This window comes from Siphateles boraxobius, unplaced genomic scaffold (genome assembly GCF_051911475.1).
Source record: "Siphateles boraxobius isolate OS27281-9 unplaced genomic scaffold, OSU_SipBor_1 13, whole genome shotgun sequence".
Classification (NCBI taxonomy): Eukaryota; Metazoa; Chordata; class Actinopteri; order Cypriniformes; family Leuciscidae; genus Siphateles; species Siphateles boraxobius.
In genome coordinates this window covers 21,310,316-21,329,670 of record NW_027508733.1, presented here as the reverse complement: position 1 = coordinate 21,329,670, position 19,355 = coordinate 21,310,316, and the positions used below count along the sequence as shown (strand labels likewise).

At 38.4% G+C, this 19,355-nt stretch overlaps 2 protein-coding genes across 5 annotated transcripts in view; both read right to left on the bottom strand.

The window, feature by feature from the left end:
- The window catches only part of unc13a (unc-13 homolog A (C. elegans)), a 47,296-nt gene extending 33,657 nt beyond the window's left edge, over window positions 1-13,639 (bottom strand). For 2 of the 4 annotated variants that reach the window (XM_077226455.1, XM_077226456.1), the window contains exons 1-10: window positions 13,255-13,574; window positions 5,947-5,976; window positions 5,761-5,860; window positions 4,092-4,209; window positions 3,514-3,637; window positions 2,271-2,341; window positions 2,016-2,070; window positions 1,503-1,532; window positions 1,118-1,313; window positions 212-331 (exon numbers count right to left, since the gene is read on the bottom strand). In XM_077226455.1, the coding sequence (XP_077082570.1) occupies window positions 212-331; window positions 1,118-1,313; window positions 1,503-1,532; window positions 2,016-2,070; window positions 2,271-2,341; window positions 3,514-3,637; window positions 4,092-4,209; window positions 5,761-5,860; window positions 5,947-5,976; window positions 13,255-13,276 (866 nt within the window). In that variant the 5' untranslated portion in view covers window positions 13,277-13,574. Of the gene's footprint in view, window positions 1-211; window positions 332-1,117; window positions 1,314-1,502; window positions 1,533-2,015; window positions 2,071-2,270; window positions 2,342-3,513; window positions 3,638-4,091; window positions 4,210-5,760; window positions 5,861-5,946; window positions 5,977-13,254 lie in introns of all 4 variants that reach the window. The other 2 variants (XM_077226458.1, XM_077226457.1) reach the window with 2 other exon arrangements.
- Window positions 13,640-14,440: 801 nt separating this feature from the next.
- hmg20b (high mobility group 20B) lies at window positions 14,441-18,865 on the bottom strand. Its single transcript, XM_077226454.1, has 9 exons — window positions 18,781-18,865; window positions 17,882-17,979; window positions 17,514-17,735; window positions 17,295-17,415; window positions 17,104-17,159; window positions 16,921-16,987; window positions 16,629-16,844; window positions 16,413-16,545; window positions 14,441-15,151 (listed from the first exon to the last, which is right to left on the bottom strand). Exons 2-9 carry the CDS (start codon window positions 17,957-17,959, stop codon window positions 15,139-15,141), a joined length of 906 nt encoding a protein of 301 aa, XP_077082569.1. The 5' UTR covers window positions 17,960-17,979; window positions 18,781-18,865; the 3' UTR covers window positions 14,441-15,138.
- Window positions 18,866-19,355: the final 490 nt, after the last annotated feature.

Genomic DNA, 19,355 nt, shown 5'->3' with positions numbered 1-19,355 from the left:
TACAAAGAGGTATAGATAAAATATATATCAATAGATCATGTATGTAAAAAAAGGATTGTTGCGCATGCATGGCAAGCATAGCGAGGACCACAGGACCAGACAAGTCCAATTCCACGACATCATCACAGCGGGACGGAATCACAGGCTGGAGCAGGAAGAAGAGCAGGAGGAGGTGGAAGAGGGTGGAGGTGTAGGAGCTACGGAGACCCACCTATCAGAGAGCGAGTGCCTACTGTCTAAGGAGTACTGGCGGCTGGTCCGCCTGCTCGAGCCAGAAGCCGAATCGAGATCGCTGCGGCCGTTGGTGGCGGAGTCTAAACTATCATAGCGTCTGGTGGGAGGGAAGGGGATGGGGGAGGCAGGAAGAGGAGGAGCATGAGAAATGTCTTTTTTATTCATTTTTCATCTCACCTCATCGGACACATTGGAAGGAAAATGACCCAACTTAAGGCAATGTTTAACCAAGCTGCTAAGAGACTCATATCAAAAGCATCACTTTGGGATCAGGATCTGTCTATTAATAAGACTTTATAAACGATTTAAGAGGCTTTGAAAGAGGCCCTGTCCCAAGAGGCGCACTTGATGTTGATTTGAGGTCTCAAGGCCTTCTCTCCCACAGCTGGGTGGCCCATTTGTTGTTATAGTTTTCCGAATGGTTGCTCTAAGTTTTCTGGGTCTGTTATGCATCCCTTTTGGTGAAGACTACTTAGGGGACTATTACCCAACAGTCTGAATGGTAACTTGACTTGGAGAAGGACCCCTTAAGGTGCCATTTGGGACAGGGCCAGAGTCTTAGAGCACAAAGTCTCCAGCATGCAATGCAAGAATGTTGGGAATTGCACTTTTGTAAGACAAAATGTTCAGAAAATAAAAGCTCGTTTTGTAGTGAACCGGGCAAAAAAACGAGCAATTGAGGGGAAATGTTGCATTCAAATCACAAAGTGGCACCAGTGTGGCTCCAAACCCATGAAGTGTATACAATGACTACTCTTTCAATCCTTGTATACAGTCATCAATGCATAGGAATAAGAACAGAGGAAAGTTGTACAGAGACAGTGAATGCTATGACCAACTAGCATTAGCAATAATACCGCACCCAAGAATTGGGAAAATGTACCTAATAGCTCTCTGGTTATCATAGTCAAAGTCGTTAGTGTCGTTGTAATGGGAACCATGGTGCATGTTTCGGATGGGGTATTGGTGCATGGATGCGTTGGGCTGAGAAGTGGTGTAGAACGGAGGTGGGATGCTGTTGCTGGTTTCGCTGCGGTAATCACTGTCTCGATCATCCACAGCACTGTCTGGATCATCATCTGAGAAGCAAGTGCAGATTTTAAAAGTAAATTGTGTGGATTAACCCTAAAATCTGATTGTTTAATAGGAATGTTCCAGGACCAAAATTATGTTGATCCACAAACCCATCATACTAGAGTAAACAAAGTAAGTCCACCAGCAAGCATCAATAAAAGTTTTCTGCATTTTTTTTTTCAAAGCTTACTTACTTTGTTGGTCCCCCCATAGACTCCAGTTACCTATGAAAACAATAAGTCAAGACAAATATTAGAAGTAGGCCAAAAAAATCGGTGATGAAAATATATCTTTATGGAACACATGCGTCTGTTTGACCATGAACAAGCAGCTTATTATAATGTTGTGAAATTACTAGGTGTGAAATGGCAGTGCACAGTGCATGAGAGCGACCTTGCCTGTGCACGCTAAGTGCTAATGGTTAATAGCTCTGATGTGAAGTAATAAAAAATGGCCTGTTCACAAGCCAAATCCATTCTAACAAGCCACTCCTCCTTATCCCACCCAGGCTTCAGATATCGCTGAATATGGTCCAGGAAATCTGCACCACGGATGATAAGCCATCCATCAAGTGCTCAGAGATAAAGTAAACTCACATTGGACCTGCTGATGGGGTGATTGGTCTTCTAATGAGGTTCTGTACACATTAACCTACCAAGGGGCCATGTAATTTATAGTGTGAGTGTGAGTTGCGTTTGAAAGCTCACAGCACTGAGTTGATGGCATTGGAAGTGGTCTCTCGTGCTCCTCCTGGTATGTGTACTGCAAAATGAGCAAACAGAAATTATTGGCAAGCCAGTTTGAACAGATAAAAGTCTTTGTTTAATTAGGTCAGTAGTTCAAAAAATGCTGTTCAGGTCGAAGGCATTTCTCTGACAGACTCAAATTAATGCATGTTCTGCCCTTGGGCTCTGGGGAGGACTGTAAACACAACAAGACTGGAGTTGAATAAGAAGACTCACATCTTGGTCCCTCATGGCATTGAGCTGCTCCAATTTCTTGGCCCAGTATCGAGCTTCCTCCTCCGGTATATCTGGAAGTATGAAAACAATAAGTTAGCATCAAAACTTAGGACAAGCAGTAGGGGTGTGCCATATCATACCGTCCACGATAATACCGGTATACATTTTTACATGATAAAAAAGTGTCATATCGCGATATCAATGATATAGCGATGCGATGACGTATGGCACATTTACGTTCCCTAGCACGCACAACAACAACACCTGTCTGAGCGCAAGAGCAGCCTGTCAGCCTCCGATGATGATTTAGCAATTTCACAAACAGCTTGAGTGTTCAGCGGGGCTGCCGACGCGCGTCTTCTCTCGCGCGCGTTTATGAGTCGGGACATGACTGAATGGTCTCTTGCACAATCGGGCCATCACTGCATCGTAACTAAAGTTTATAATTTTCAAGTCTTCTTAATTCTTATCAGTTTAAACATTCAAGCGGTTTTAAACTATCCAGTAAGCTACTCGCGCACTCTCTGAGAGAGTTGCACTGCGTGCATACATAGAGTAGGCTACAGCTCGCGAGAAACTAAAGTTATTTTTCGCGGATTATATGGCTTTAATGGGGGGAAAAACGCAAAATTGTGTAAAACTTCCGGTCTTGGTAAGTATACTCATAAACACAGTCGGTTATGTATAAAACGCATGTGACAGTGTGACAGACAGTATAATGAAAACAGCAATGGATCAGTGCACTAGCTGTAAAAGTGACAGCAGCCATAGGCTATGCGTCTGTCATTAATGTTGTCGTCAAAACAACAAAAGATAGCTTTAATTGTAATGAATGAGAATTATTAGCCTATGTATTTAATTTAATCAGGAAACAGAACTAAAAGACTGTGTGTTATTTTACATTTGATTACTTTTATGTTTCTGTAGTATTTCTGAATACTGGTGTTAGACCTACACACATTTAACATTTAAGTCAAAGATTGAAATCAAGCTTCCTTGTGTTTGTGTAAACTCTTAACAACAAAATTACCGCATTGTAAAAACGCAATGAGTGAGCAAACATTTAGGTGAGATAAACATAATAAGAAAATTTTCAACAACAACAACAAAAATGTCTATATCGTCATATATATCATTATCGCAAATATTCAAGAAATATCGTGATAGAATTTTGAGGCTATATCGCCCACCCCTAGCAGTGACCAAATACAATATTGGAGAAAGTAATAAACAGCAAGGATACCTAATGGGAGCTCGAATCGTGTATCCAAAAGCACTCGATGAAAGGTGGGATCTTTGGTGCCGCAGATCTCATTTTCAGCCATAATGACCTGGGAGTCTAAAGTCAACCATTGTCCTGGACCTTCCTACAACACAATAGAAAAAGAAACAGTGGTACATCTGCTATCAGACCCCAAGCTGTCTGTACATTTGGTTGGATCAACTAGAGAGGTACATAACTCTACTTGGGTAATTTAGCTAAAGTTGCAAGTCTGACCCTTGCAACTTTATCACCGCTACCACCTTAAACAAGCCACTTAATCCCAGATTGCTCCAGGGACACTGTCCTTGGAAGTGAACATTTTATGCCAACATTGTAGAAACAAATTCCACTTGTGCCGGTTCATCTAATAACTGGTAAGAAAATTTAACATATATTTTAACATATATTAACACAGAGTCATACAGGGAATGGTTTCTGCAACATGATTGCAATGAGAGCCAATGCCAGGCATCAGCTACAGATCTCTACATATAGCTCTACAGAGAGTGAGAAAAGCTGCAAGCTGTTGGGGGCCAGGCCGGCCATCTGGGCTGTACCTCATTCGACTGTCGAATGCTGTGCAAAGGGATCCACAATGTGCCAACCATGGTGTCCCAGATCAGTCCTTTGTTCCATACCTCCACTGTCAGGCCCAGATCTAGCCTGTTAATCTCACTGGAAGATGGAGTGATGGGTAAAATTGAGAAAAAAGAGAGATGGACAGAGAAATTAATATATAGTATGACAATATGGATACTACACTCTGTTAGAAAGGTTTCATATATCTTCAGTTAATAACAAACTCAGATATAAAATAAAGAGCCCAAAGGCAAAAGTTGCTTAGTTGTTTATATGAAATTCACAAAAAGCACATTTTTGAAATACTGTGGAGAAACTGCATGACTCAGTAATTTCATTTAGATTAGACATGCTGGAAATATAGACGCCAGAGAATAGAAGAGGACAAAAAAAAGATACATTTTAACAGAGGCAAAATATTAATGGAAAAAGAAACAGAAAATAGCAAGAAAAACCAAACAGGGTGCAGACAATAACGCCATCTGTGCCTTGGGCATCTCCAGTCACACTCCGCAAGACTACACTCTCTAAAGCAGAATCAAATCCTAATAATAGCCTCAAATTTTACTTTAAAACCAATCCCTCTCAAAGACCACGTGGGCTAATCTTGGAGACAGTGGAGGCACCGCGTTAGACATTGAGTAGCGAGATAAAGATTAACTGAAGCATATCTGGCTTATAGATGACTCAAGATGAGGTTGGCAATAATTTTGCAGGTATCATTAATTTAGAACAAACCCATAAAGCTAAGCAGGAGCACTAACAATTGCTTTGTTTTGCTTAGTGAGCTCCACTACTTAAATGCTTTATGTCTACTAGTTCACTACACATCAGGGACAGTCACAACACATTTTATCTTAAGGTTATAAGACAAGATTTATTGCATTCAGTGGTAGGCAACATCTGGGCCCTTGAGGGTGAAACCATTAGGGGTACTACCTGACTGCCATAACCAAGGGGATGCCAACTACTACATAAGAAACCAGAAATAGCCCCTACATCAAGGTTCTTATAAGACTCAAAACACACTCTACGCAAGTTCGTGAACACAAATGTTTACATTTGTATGGCATTTCTCAGCGCTGGCACTAGGGCAAGCACATTAAGGGCCCTATCATACACCCGGCACAATGCAGCGCCAAGCGCGACACAAGTGTTTTTTGCTAGTTTCGCCCCGGCGCAGTTTTCATTTTCAGGTCCTGCGCAATGTTGTTTAAACAGCAAATGCATTTGAGTCCATTTGTGCACCCATGGCCTGAAAACGCTCTGGAGATGCGTTCAGTCTTTCCGTTTGCTAATTACACTCTGATTGGTTTTTTGCACGTTACGCCCAAAACACACCCATTACTCATTAAGAAAATAGAGACAACCCTTTTAGACCATGCGCTGGGTGCGCCAACCATTTTTCCCGTCGTTAAACAAGCAAAAGTGAATTTGGACACGTCACGCACTAAGTGCACTTGCGCCGTGCACTTTAGACCATGCGCTTAGAATCCCCTAAAATAGGGGCCCTATGTATGTACAATGGGACACTATGCTTTCAATGCATTGGCCAAATATTTGCATCAGCATGTTTGCTAACTTGCATTAAGTTTCTTGCCCAACTTTTTTTCTTTTACTGCTAAGAGAAAGAGAAGTGGAACTCACAACATGAAGTCCTGTTCCCAACATGGCTGACTGCCTCGCACGGCTATAGTGGTGCTTTTCACGTTCTGTACCTTCAGTGACACGTAGGTGTTGAATTTTTCTGCATGAAAATAAAATTTTATTGCAAAAACACAACAGATAGGTTACATGTGTGGAAAGCTAGTTACAGTGAGACTTCAGGCATACCTTGTGGTCCATCGAGCTTGGCTTTCTTCACTGTAATAGAGAGAGACATGTATGTAAATAAGTGATAAACATAGGTATTAAAAATAATCACACTTTACATATCAGGCAGCGCATTTGAGATTCAATGTCAGCACATTTGCATTTGTGCAAGTGGAATTCCTCAAGGCCCTAGACTCCAGTTTGCAGCAATTTATTTTCTTTCAGCGAGAGAGTGTGGGGGGGGGGGGGGGGATGGGACGGTCCAATAGTACTGTAATGTTCAAACAGGCAAAACAAAACAAGAGTTCCAAAACGTACCATTTTTGGACATGGTCCAATGGAACTGCAATGTTTTCTGGCATCAATAATAGATTTGTGGATATATTGCATAGTGGTACCATGGTAAATAAATATGATAATAATTCAATTTCCACAATATATGGTAAATTTATGTTTACCTGATATCAAAGGACCAAGGAATTACCATCCAATACTATCACTGTACCATGGTACAACAACAGTACTTTATTGTAAGTGTTGTTAAAGAGAAATAAACATGAAAACCTTATAAAGGCTTTAAAACCAGCTTGTCAAGCAACAGAAAAATCATACAGCTCAGCAAAGAAACAAATTCTCCAATACACAGTTTCTTACAGATTATTACAGATTATATTATTTCTTACAGAAAATTTGAGAGGTTATGAAACTGCAGAGAGGGCTAGAGAGGCAGTCACTGTCAATTATGCTTAGGGGAAATCTGTAAAAAAAAAAACTGTCCCCCAACTGAGCTCCTTTTCAAAGCCGAGTGACGTCAACGGCCCCATTCATAATTCATATTCCCCAATTCAGTGTGAAGCATCCTCGGGTTAAGGGGACCTTAAAATAATTCAGAGCCTTCCACTGTAATCCTTCACAGTCAGCAGTCCACTCTAAATTCAATGGAGAATTTCTCACTTCCTCAAAAACGCCTACTGGATGACACTTTTAACCGCTGAGAGTAGCTTTAAGTTATAACAAATCTGAAGCATATGAGTCAGGGGATTTTGAAAAACTGATGATATCACAAGCAAACCAAATGGAAATAGTCACGTTGCATTTATGTGTTTGCCAACACACTGCAAATTATCACTTGAACGTTGAACAATGAGCATCAGTTCCCTGCAGAGAAGAAGGTATGTTAGTGTGAATTTGGTGCTAGTTAAACTGGCAGATCAGCTTAGTCAAATTTGGTTAAAGCTAGTTAACAAGCATGATCTTTCTGATTAACCAGACTGACCAAGGAAGTCTGTCTGGTTAAGCTACAGAAGTTAGGAAGCCTAGTGGGGACACTAGCATCCAAAACAATGAAATCTGATGGGTTGAATAATGTTCCAAGAGTGCTAATAGCTCCAGACGTTCTATGATGACTCTAAGTGGGGTTTCGTGTTGATATTAAGTATAATGAATAAAATCCAATTCATCTACAAAAAAATAGAAGGGTTTTTACATGAACTCTAAGGTATGAGTACAGTCTATGCCTTGTAAAACCGAAACAACAACAAACAACTACTTTAGACAGTAACATTAGATGCCTGCATTGGCGAGCGTTTGTGTGAGACCATTAAGAAATACCTGAGACTCTAGACATTATTTATAACGTCTAGAGAGAAATAGCACAGACACCAAAAAAGGATGAAACTTTCTATGAAACCCGTGCACCTGTGTTCGCACACGCTATCTAATTTGAAAGGCAATGCGTTAGGTTCTACGCATATGCTAAGCATTCGAGTCAAAACGGAAGTATGGGCTTAATGGTATTTCTGTCATGACAGCTCTCGGATTGTTTGGCATGGTAATCGACATGACAATGTTGACATGTTTGGTCTTGGCGGAATAGATCTGCTACGCTGCTGCTGTTGGTTATTGCTGCTGCTCCAGAGCAAGTTCAGGACTTGCTACTACCAATACATACATAGACATGCTGCTGTGAGCAAGTAAGACATGCTGCTGCTGCTGTACAATATAGTATGCATTTATTACCCATAGCAGATCTATAAAGGTGGAGCTGGGGAAGGAGGAGGGTTTCGCACGGCAACTGCTACAGAAAATGCTGACCAAGTATTTGAAGGTTCAGCAGCAAGCTCATTGGCTACAGATACAGCAGGAACACAGCTGTGCCCAATAGATAATGATATGATTGCAAACAAATTGAGTTAAGGACCTTAACCGATTTTAAAACTGTGGGAGACCACAGACACAAGGGCAGTTTCAACTGATTTTTAGCATTATAATCCTCCATCTGCACACACTAGAAGATTCGTCAAGAGCGCGAGACCACACACATATCGACTGTAACATTGGGCTTGTTTGATATGCGCCTTGCCTCGCCTGAAATGTAGGCGAGAGTAGGCGGCTGCAGTGAGGGGAGGAGTGAAAAAGGTGCAGGCAAGACAGACAGTTCTCTGTTCTCGCAGTGGATCAGACACCTGCGAGATCAAAGGCGGATATCGCGGGATTCACACTCGTGCACAGTGTTGCTAATAAACTGCATGTAATTTAAGTTCTGTTGCTTTTTTATGAAAATAATTATAATGAACAAGACACCCAAAGTACTTGTTATTTAAATCCATTCCAAATACGTGTTTATAAATAATTTTTCTTAAATACAGAATTTTTTCTTTACATTTTTTTTTAATAAAAAGGACATCACATAACCCAGAAAGAGATCACACTGTCAGAAAGTTTGGGAATATTCACAAATAATTTATACACATAAAACATGATATCAGAGTTTTAAAGTCAAACATTTTATAAGAGAGCAATACATCACGGTTGTTTAAACCAATGAGCATTAAGCTGTGTCGTCAGCAAGTCGTTTCCCATCGTGCTCTTGATCAGCGCAGTCGGTGGAGAGCAGCTGAGCTCGACTACATAATCCGACAAGTTCACCTCGCCATCGCGAGAGTTTCTTTTCATACGCCAGCATTACATCAGAGCAAAGCGGACCGTAGATTCATTTCAGCATTGATAGTGTTGACATAAAAAAACATAAATCCAAGTCTGAGGATGTGAACAGCTATAGGTAGAACGTCATCTCATAATTACGGCTATGACATGGAGTGAACTCAGCATAAGCTTGTTGTTTTGGTTCAGGAGGAACTGTAAAAGGCGGCTACTGTTTCGGTTGCGGTACTCAGTGACTGACATCTGTCTAAAACTCTGCATAGCAATTCAAAAAGGAATACGGGTGATCTTCTTTCTCAAAACTCCTGCCAAGTTTCTCGGTTGGTTAAGCTTGCTCGCTCTCATTGGCTATCGTGGGATTCATGTCAAAGGCAGCCAGATCAAGAGTCATAAATATCAAACGATTTGGGATCGTGCGACTCCGACGCGATTTGGGAGCAGTAAAATAATCATAATGACACCAAACAATTGAAGATTTGAACAAAAAGTTGGTTGCGAGAAGCCTCGAATCGGGCCACCCCCGCTCGAAATTATCAACCGCTGCACCTCCGTTCAAAGTTCCCGCTCACGATTCACCCTATCTCTGCCAGGGTTTCCTCTCTCATGCTCCCACGCACCATTTCCTGCCATGTGGCTGGCATGCACGTGTGCTGCCTCTTTATCTCTTCCCCTCTACCTCTCGCGCTCCATTAATCTCTCTGTGTAGCCGACCATGGGCAGAGTGAGCTATATCCTGACACTAAAAATGAACACTGACACTAAAAAATTAAAAAAAAAATTTAATTTTAGGTAATTGACAAGACAACATTTCTGATTTCTGATTTTAATTTATATATTTTAAGTTGAATGATATTTATATTTTAATTTTACTGCAGCCCTATTTCAAAAAAAGAAAACATCGCCAGCTACTTGCCTGGCATGAATAATACAACGTTTTTATTCGTTTTTTGGGGATCTGTGTGAACGGGGTCATTTTGATAACATTGTCATCTGTACGCGAAAAACACAAAGTAAAGACGTTTCCGTTTTAAGTACATCGTTGTAGTGTAAACGTACCCTCAGACCACTAGATTCAATGTAATTTTTCTTATGAATGTAAATATCAAAGAAATATTGTATAAATTAGGTGAAGGTCTGTGATTCAGCAGTTGCAAATGAATATTTTCCAATAGGCTATCACTACAGAGAAACAGTGCTAAATTATGCATTGGAACTGTTGTTAGTGTTAACTACAATTCAGTCATATATCTAGGAAGTTAAATAGGCAGTTCTATTAAATTATTAATATGAAACGATCTGTGGCCCCCGCCCTACTCTTGAGTCCTTTCAAAAACCTAAACAAAAATCTTTCTTTCCTTGAGGAACACATATGAAGATGTTTAGTAGAACACCTAGGCTGCTCTTTTACATACAATGAAAGTCAATGGTTTGATTGTATGGAAAATTCATGGAATGGAGTAAATTGTATTTTTTTTTTTTGGTGATTCCTTTACTCATTCTACTCATTCCATACTGTGTCATGATTTCCAGATTTTAAATAACAGCCTAGAATATTTTTATTTTATACAAACCAGACATTTTAAACCCAGCTTAGAAATTGAACATTTAAATTCCCTGAAAACTGGCGAAAAGAGTGTTAGGCAAGAGGAATTCAAGACTTTTAACTTCTAAACACATCCAGGGGGAATTAGGCAAGCCTTACAGTACATCTGCTCAGGTTACTGCGGCAGGCGCCAAGCATGATGCCAGTCTGTGTGACACACACCCACACACCTACTGTCACTTTCGGACGCTGGTTGTGAATCTGCTGCCTGTTTAATTACAGAGTGGTGGCAGACGTGCCATGGATCAGAATGTCTGTGTGGGATGTGTTCAAAGAAACATGGCTTACAGTATCGTTCAGAATTCTGAGTCTCCTACAACAGATCTTCTACAACAGGCCAATCTGATTTGCATGTCATCTTGCGTTAAATGGCAATCAAGAACTGAGTAAGGCACGCGAACATGGGCAAGTGGCCCATTGCACATGGCAGACTAAAAAGGCCAACAGTAAGTGCATGTGAAAGACATTCGGCCAAAAGATTTTGTGACTCTCCATTCATACTCTCAGAAAAAACGCAGGGACCCCTAATATAAAAAAAATCTCAAATCTAGGATGCATAACACTGGTCAGCACATGAGCTAAGAATAAACTAGAATTTTGCAGCATTTTTTAATCTTGGTTACTTTAATATAATAAAAATATTAATATTTTTTAAAAATATATTTAAAAAGGAAAACAATATTACTTAAATGTCAAATTTATTAATCACGATTAATCGCATCTAAAATAAAAGTTTTTGTTTATTTGATGTGTGTATATATATAAACATACATACACATATATATATATATATACACTCACCTAAAGGAATATTAGGAACACCTGTTAAATTTCACATTAATGCAATTATCAAATCAACCAATCACATGGCAGTTGCTTCAATGCATTTAGGGGTGTGGTCCTGGTCAAGACAATCTCCTGAACTCCAAACTGAAAGTCAGAATGGGAAAGAAAGGTAATTTAAGCAATTATGAGCATGGCATTGTTGTTGGTGCCAGACGGGCCGGTCTGAGTATTTCACAATCTGCTCAGTTACTGATTCAATTTGGAACAATTTGCGAGAGCTCACCAAAATTGGACAGTTGAAGACTGGAAAAATGTTGCCTGGTCTGATGAGTCTCGATTTCTGTTGAGACATTCAGATGGTAGAGTCAGAATTTGGCGTAAACAGAATTAGAACATGGATCCATCATGCCTTGTTACCACTGTGCAGGCAGGTGGTGGTGGTGTAATGGTGTGGGGGATGTTTTCTTGGCAAACTTTAGCCCCCTAAGTGCCAATTGGACATCGTTTAAATGCCACGGCCAACCTGAGCATTGTTTCTGACCATGTCCATCCCTTTATGGCCACCATATACCCATCCTCTGATGGCTACTTCCAGCAGGATAATGCACCATGTCACAAAGCTCGAATCATTTCAAATTGGTTTCTTGAACATGACAATGAGTTCACTGTACTAAAATGGCCCCCACAGTCACCAGATCTCAACCCAATAGAGCATCTTTGGGATGTGATGGAACGGGAGCTTCGTGCCCTGGATGTGCATCCCACAAATCTCCATCAACTGCAAGATGCTATCCTATCAATATGGGCCAACATTTCTAAAGAATGCTTTCAGCACCTTGTTGAATCAATGCCACGTAGAGTTAAAGCAGTTCTGAAGGCGAAAGGGTGTCAAACACAGTATTCGTATGGTGTTCCTAATAATCCTTTAGGTAAGTGTATATACACACACACATAATATATAAACAAAAACATAATCGATAGAATTAATCGATTTGACAGCACAAATACAATATTAATTAAATTAAAAATTTATAAAAATATTTTAAAAAATAATTCTGTACATCAATAGTGATTATTTTAATGCTTTTGCTAATAAAATATTGTTTTAACATTTTATTACATTATTATAGGCCAGACCAAAAATGCATCACTTAGTTTTACACAATATATTACAGGGGGTCCCTGGTCTGTCCCTCTATGCATAAACAAGCCTCTGATTTATATATATATATATATATATATATATATATATATATATATATATATATATATATATATATATGTCCATTTATCAATTTAGACCATATAATGATAACTTATCAGTAAGCGTACTTTAGAATAAATGTAGCAATTACAACAAAGAAAATTACACCTGTTGGCTGTCATCTGCCATGAACGCTTTGATCTGTAAAGCCATTTTACGCCCGTACAGTAAACACAGTTAAAAATAGATGTATCATACATCAAAGTAGATCCCAACTGAGCAGGGAAGAAACCCCCGCCTGAATACTGGCTGCATTTAAAACAAGGGCGGATTCAATATACTGATATCCCTGTGCATTTCTAGAAACAAACTGCACATTTTATACAATAAATAAATAAATACCTGTAGCCGAAATGTAGAGGAGTAAGTTATTAAGCTAAAATACTAAAAAGAGGCATTACACAGAGTATACACTCCTTCTACCTGACATTTCACACTGTCTATAGTTTAGCTTCTGTTGCATGAATACAAACCAAAAATAATATTAAACTCCACTGAAGAAGAATATTTAACCGATTATCGATCCTTGATCAGAATATTCATTCTTGAAAGCACGCAAGGTGCTTAAAAACTATGCATTTAATTAAAAGCAGTATTAGGTGATTTGTTAAAGACAGTATTTTTCAAATACAATATCATTTTTTTAACCCTTAATATGTCTAAAGATATACAATCAATGTATATATCGCATAACCAACATTTAACGCATCTATATATGAAAGAATGCACTTACCTCCAACACAAAGCAGTGACATCTCTTTATTTATTATTATCTGCGCCCTTTTGAGTTAGCCTGGATAATTAAACTGTTCTTAAAAACGATTTATTTGAAGAAAAAAAATAATGTAGAGAAACCTCCCCTTCTTATCAAACTCTACCCCACAATATATTAAAATAGCAACAGCTACTACTCCGAATCCTTCAGAAAATCCAATCCGAGGGCGTTTTCAACCACCCTCTCGATGTAGACCGCTGTTAACCGGGCTGTGAGTGAATGTTAGCGCTGTTTTTTCAGCCGCTCGTAACGCGCTGCACAGCCATCTTGTTCAGTTCAGCACCGCCGCCGCGAGGATAGCTACTACCGTGACGTCACGGCCCGAGCTGTGCACGAGAGCAGTGACAGCGGCAGCGCACGCGGACGCCTCTCCTTTCTAGACAGCCGAAGCGTGGATGGAGCAGTACTTAAAACTGCACATCAAAAAGTGCCTTTTTAATTAGCAGATTCATGAAATACTGTTTTAATGGAAATAAGTCAGAAAAAAAGGCTTTGGGGTCCAAGAGACTCCAATGCCCGTTTTTAGTAGGTCGAAAAACTAACTTAAAGGGAAAGTGCACCCAAAAATAATTTATTTATTTTTTGTCATCGTTTACTCACCGCCATGTTGTTCCAAACTCGTGTGACTGACTTTATTCTGTGAACGGTGAATGACGGTCCCAGGCTCCATTAACCTTTATTTTTGAAAAAATAATGCGAAAGTGAATGTTGACTGAGGCGGTCCGTCCACAGCATTATCTCCTTTATGAGTTTTTCTAATTTAATTTACAACAATATATAAAGCATTTCGCAATTGTACCACAATTATCTTCCGGAACAACGTCTAATGATTATAAAATTAAAACATTCTTTGACTTTTTACCTTTTTTTTGTTGAAAATAACCATACTTTTTTTGACTTGCATATATTTTAGCAGCATTTAGTAAGAATCAAATTCAATTATTAGGCATAGAGAACAAATGGTTGAATGTGATGTACCGAAAATGTACTTCCAAAGGATATGAGATGTATTTCTTTTCCTCAAGGGAACACACACCTTTTTTCTTTAGACTATAGGTTTCTTTATATCATGGTCAATGTCACCCTCTACTGGATATGGGTTCAACCACAGAAGAATAATGGAATAATTTAAAAGAAAGTAAAGTCATTCTTAACAGATTTTATTATCTTTTTTTCACCACAAGTTTCCCCACCCAATATTAAAATAATTCATACAGTCAAAAAAATTTAAAAAGTACACCACTAAAGCAGTGTAAACTCTTACACATGAAATATTTTAATGCAAGAATTCATCACCCTTTGCAATGCCAACTGATCTATGTTCTGTTCAAAAGGGAATATAACCAAAAATCAACATTACTTAGGAATTTTAATCAAGACTAAGCATGTTACTCAATGTTTAGAGTAAGAAATATGGCGCAGAAATTCTCAAGAGCTTCTTGCAATCCACAGCGCTGTGCAGTAAGGCTTCAGAGGTCAACCGATGTAAAAAAAAAAACGCTACACTTCACATTTCATTACAATATCTTAGTAAAGACAATAGTAGCATGCCTTTAATCCATGGTTTCTGGACTTAGTCTTCCCATGAGCTGCTGTAATTGTCAAAACAGCAATAATATGATGTATTAGGTGATTGATGTCAATAAGTTTAAAATCCACTGGCACCAGTGTTACAAATTAGCTTATCAGTTAAGCTAGCCTTGTCAAAATATCCAATTAAACCGTAAACCGCATGGCCCTTGTAACACCTTGTGAGGCAGAGACGTTCGAGGCAGATCGTGGGGGTTCCAGGCCTTCCGAATGCTTTGGTCAGCCTGATGTGGAACCTCTAAATCCCACCATTCAAAGCTTCTCACTGGAAGAAAATGAAGAAGAAAAAATATGACTACCAGATAGTATGATCTAATGCAGTGGTGGACAGTAGGAAAGTAATTTTACTTTGTTACATGTACTTAAGTACATTTTTCAAGAATCTGTACTTTATCAGAATATTTTTATTTTTGGAAACTTGTACTTCACAACATTCCAAAGCATAATTTACATAATATACTTGAACATGAGGAAAAGTAATTTCCTAATATTCAATTTTAATATTGATTTTTGTATTATCCATTTGTCACCACATATTTTGTTTTTCCTGATTTTTTTAAATACTTTGTGTTATACTTTGATATTTACACTTGAATTATCAATAACTTTACTATTTTTTAGTATCCACCTTTTTCCTAACGAGTCTACTACGTTTTAGATGATGATTGGCACTTCCGGTTTAGGGAAGTTCCACTCAAAAAGACTGAACAAATAATTTTAAATCATAAGGTTGCACAAAAATTAATCCTTATCCGTCAGTTTGACTGAATGAGCTCTACATTTTCCTTCATGTTCTCATGTTCAGATTTCAAGAGAATAATGTAACACTTGGTATTTTAATGTGATACAGTGTCCTCGACTACTATTGGTACCCGTGGATAATATGAGCAAAGGCGGCTGTGAAAATAAATTTGCATTGTTTATCCTTTTGATCTTAAATTCAAAATTTTAACCATCCATTGAAGTAAAACAATTGAAAGTTGAGGTAACTCATATTATTAAATAAATGTTTTTCTCCAATGCATGTTGGCCACAATAATTGGCACCAATACAGACATATTACTACAGTGATATTATACAAGTCAGTAATGATGCTGCAGAAATATAGAGGTTTTGGCGTTAATCATTGTCTGATTTTTTGTAATTTGTTAATGCTTTAACACTTTTTAATTTCCTTTCAATGTTGAATGGTTGAAGGGTGAGTAGAATAATATCATCTCATTGTACCCAATTTTTAAGAAAAATGCTTATTATAGAGTTCATGGAGCAAACCTTTCACTGATTGTTTACAGTTTAACAAAAGCTGTATGCACTAATTTTAATTATTGACTAGAGCTAGAATAGAATAAATAATAAACATGGTTCATTGATTAGTACTTTTTACTTTTACTGGAGTAAAAGAGAAAAAAAAAGTACTTTTACTGAAGTAATATTTTATTCGGGTATCTGTACTTTTACTAAAGTACTTAATTTATGTACTTTGTCCACCAATGGTCTTATAGTACATAATATTGCACAACAGTTACCTGTCTAGGTGAGCTAAGAGCTCTTGTAGCTTGAGGACTAAGCCGCGATGCTCATGAGGCCTGCTCTCTAATGCACTACTCAAGCGACTCAGGTACGAGTCCAGCGTTCCAATCGATGGTGTCTCACCCGTGCCTAAGCGAAAAACAAACTTGTTTCCCATTGCAATCATCTATCATGGTAGTAGTATTATGGGCACTATACTGTATTGTACTAACCTGGCAAGGGCACAGTGGACAGGCTGCTGACCAGTGTCTGTTTGATCGCCTGTAGGTGGCGCTGTAGAGCCTGTGTGCGAAGCTCATCCTGGCCCAGCTCAGCTTCCAGTCGCTCTTTAGCGCTGAACATGTCGGCAATGTGCTTCTGGAGAACCGCATTCTGCTCTTCGAACTCCACGTTAGCCTTGCGCAGTCGTCGCAGCTCCGCTTCTCGCGCTGGGAATTGCGTCATTTTAAGAAAACAGCTTTCCACATGGATGTTTATGGTTTGAACATAAAAACCCTGACTTACCTTTGTTTTGGTCCAGAAATTCTTCTGTGAAAATAGGGACGTCAAATCTGGTTGTAAAGTCCGAGTTCTGAAGGAAACTGTTTCATTAGCCAGGTTGCAAGAACAATGTCGATGTCTTCCAAGTATCTATTTCAGGAATGTGGAGGAAACATTTAAGAATTCAGGCTTTGTTTGTACACTTACCTTAAAACCAGTTGATCCTGAACTGTTGGCATTGATAATGACAGAAGCCACCTCTTCTGTAAAAATAAAAATAGGAAAATGCATCGCTCTATATCTAATATTTGAAGGTATATACAAACAGGCATGGGGGAGGGGCGGGGACGGACAAAAAAAGTAATCAAATAACAAAAAAAAAGAAGAAGCATTTTTACCTCTCTTTATTCTCTTGTCCTGAACTTTTGCACATGTGATCTGATAAGCTTCACTTTTCTGATACTCCCTGAGTTCTCGTGCATACTGCATTTTGTCCCTTTCGGCTTCATCTAGGTAGCGCTGTAAACAGAATTGTTCCGTTTCATCAGAAGGATGATATTTCAGCGTAAATGGAAACAATTTGTCAGTCAATTCACATAAATATATAACAACAATACCTGCTTATCATGAGGAGCCAGACGGCTCCATTCTGCTCCGAGTCTCTTGGTGATTTCCGGGAAGGGAAGATCAGGGTGAATGGCTCGGATGTGTTCGCGTCTCTCATTCAGGAAACGTACGTAACCGGTAACTGGAGCCTTGGGGCCATTTGGTAAAACCTTCTTTCTCTTTTTCCCTTTTGGCCAACCTCGCTTCTTTACCGGCTGTGAAGTCGATTGGTTCTGTAATAAATCAATTCAAATAGATATGAATCAAATTTTGGACGAATGTATTAGACAAATACGAGCGTGCTTGACCACAAAACCTTTTACGAAAACTCAATTACATATTTGAAGTACTTGTATTCTGTGATATATGATGATCTTACCTCCTCCTGTGCCGAATCAGTGTGGTGAGAGTCTTTAGATGGAGGAGCATCAGTTTGCTCTTGCTTTACACCACCCATGATATGAAAGTCAAGGAATTCTGGGATACAGAATTAAAGAGCATCTATTTAGATTGGATTAAATACTTTCTTACCTAATCAATATATTATACACATTGGTTGCATTTAAGCAACAGTGATGTTTGCGTACTTTAAGATCACGGCCAAGGTTATTATAGTTAACTAAAACTGGTTTAAAAACATTTCTAATTACTTGAAATAAAATAAACATTAAATGGATGTTTTTAAACTTTTATATCAGCTAGCTTTTAATTTAGTTTAACTTTGTTAACAAATACAATCTATAAAAATGAATAAAAACCGTAGAGACATAAAACACAAAAACTAATAAAAATGACAAAATTATTACAACTTTAACTAAAATGCTAATATATATATAAAAATATATATGTATAAATTAACAAAAACTATTATAGTACCTCAATGATACTCAAATAACACTTTAGGGCAGAACATCCGCAAAATGTTGTCTAGATAGGCATCCTTCGTTTATATTTGAAAACAAAACACAGCCATTATATAAATCGTTTGTCGGCTTAACGTTATTCGATACGTGTTTTGTTTACATAAAATATGTTAACATGCGTGTGAGTTGTAGCTTTTTTTGGTGCATTAATGTTTAAAAATTACTTCTCTCTGCATCACCGGTTATTATTATTATTAGCTAAAGTAGCATAGTTGGCTAACTAGCCTCTGCTGAAGCTCAGATTAATTAAATAAATGGTGTCTTCATTTCGAAAGTTTATTTATATATATTTATATCTATCTGGGTGTGTTTACCAGTAATGTTCGTGTGGTTAATACACAAAATTCCCACTTACCTAAATTATTCCCCGTTTTCTAAACTCATACGCTAGCTCCGCCACAAACGTTGGTTTGATTGGCAGTTCCTCGGTGGTTTTGATTGGTTTGTGGGTTTTGGTAGGCGGGGTGAACGGCAACGTGCTTCGTTTGCATTGCGCATGACTGGAAATAAAGTTGTTATTATGGACTGCTAAAGCAAAGCTGCATTCCAGTTCAGACAAGAGCATTTGTCCATTTTCTGCCATGATTACAGAATTGTATTGTTTGGCTATAATGAAGTAGGCTATGAATCGGTACATTAAGTCGTATTTTCGCACAGGCACCCTTTATTATCACCAACCAAACTTAGATGTCTCACATAAGTTATTTTCCTTGACTAACATCTTTCATCTACTTTGTTATGAGGTAGTGTCCAATCCTTGGAATTGAATGGGTTAGATTTTAAGGGAATGAAAAGGATTTATTTTATTCAATCAATGAAAGCGATCCGAATTCAGCACAAAAACACAATTAAAAATATAAAAAATGCAGTAGAGGAATCTACAGTTGGTTGTGCTATCAACTTCCATGATTGCCCATAATATCTGCAGGT

Bases quoted from the DNA above. Each gene is read 5' to 3' on its own strand.
- hmg20b (XM_077226454.1), bottom strand. From the start codon at position 17,959: ATGGGTGGTGTAAAGCAAGAGCAAACTGATGCTCCTCCATCTAAAGAC. The intron at 17,160-17,294 runs GTAAAAATGCTT...TTATTTTTACAG, and splicing joins GGACAAGAGAATAAAGAGAG to AAGAGGTGGCTTCTGTCATT. The intron at 16,988-17,103 runs GTAAGTGTACAA...AGTTTCCTTCAG, and splicing joins CAGGATCAACTGGTTTTAAG to AACTCGGACTTTACAACCAG.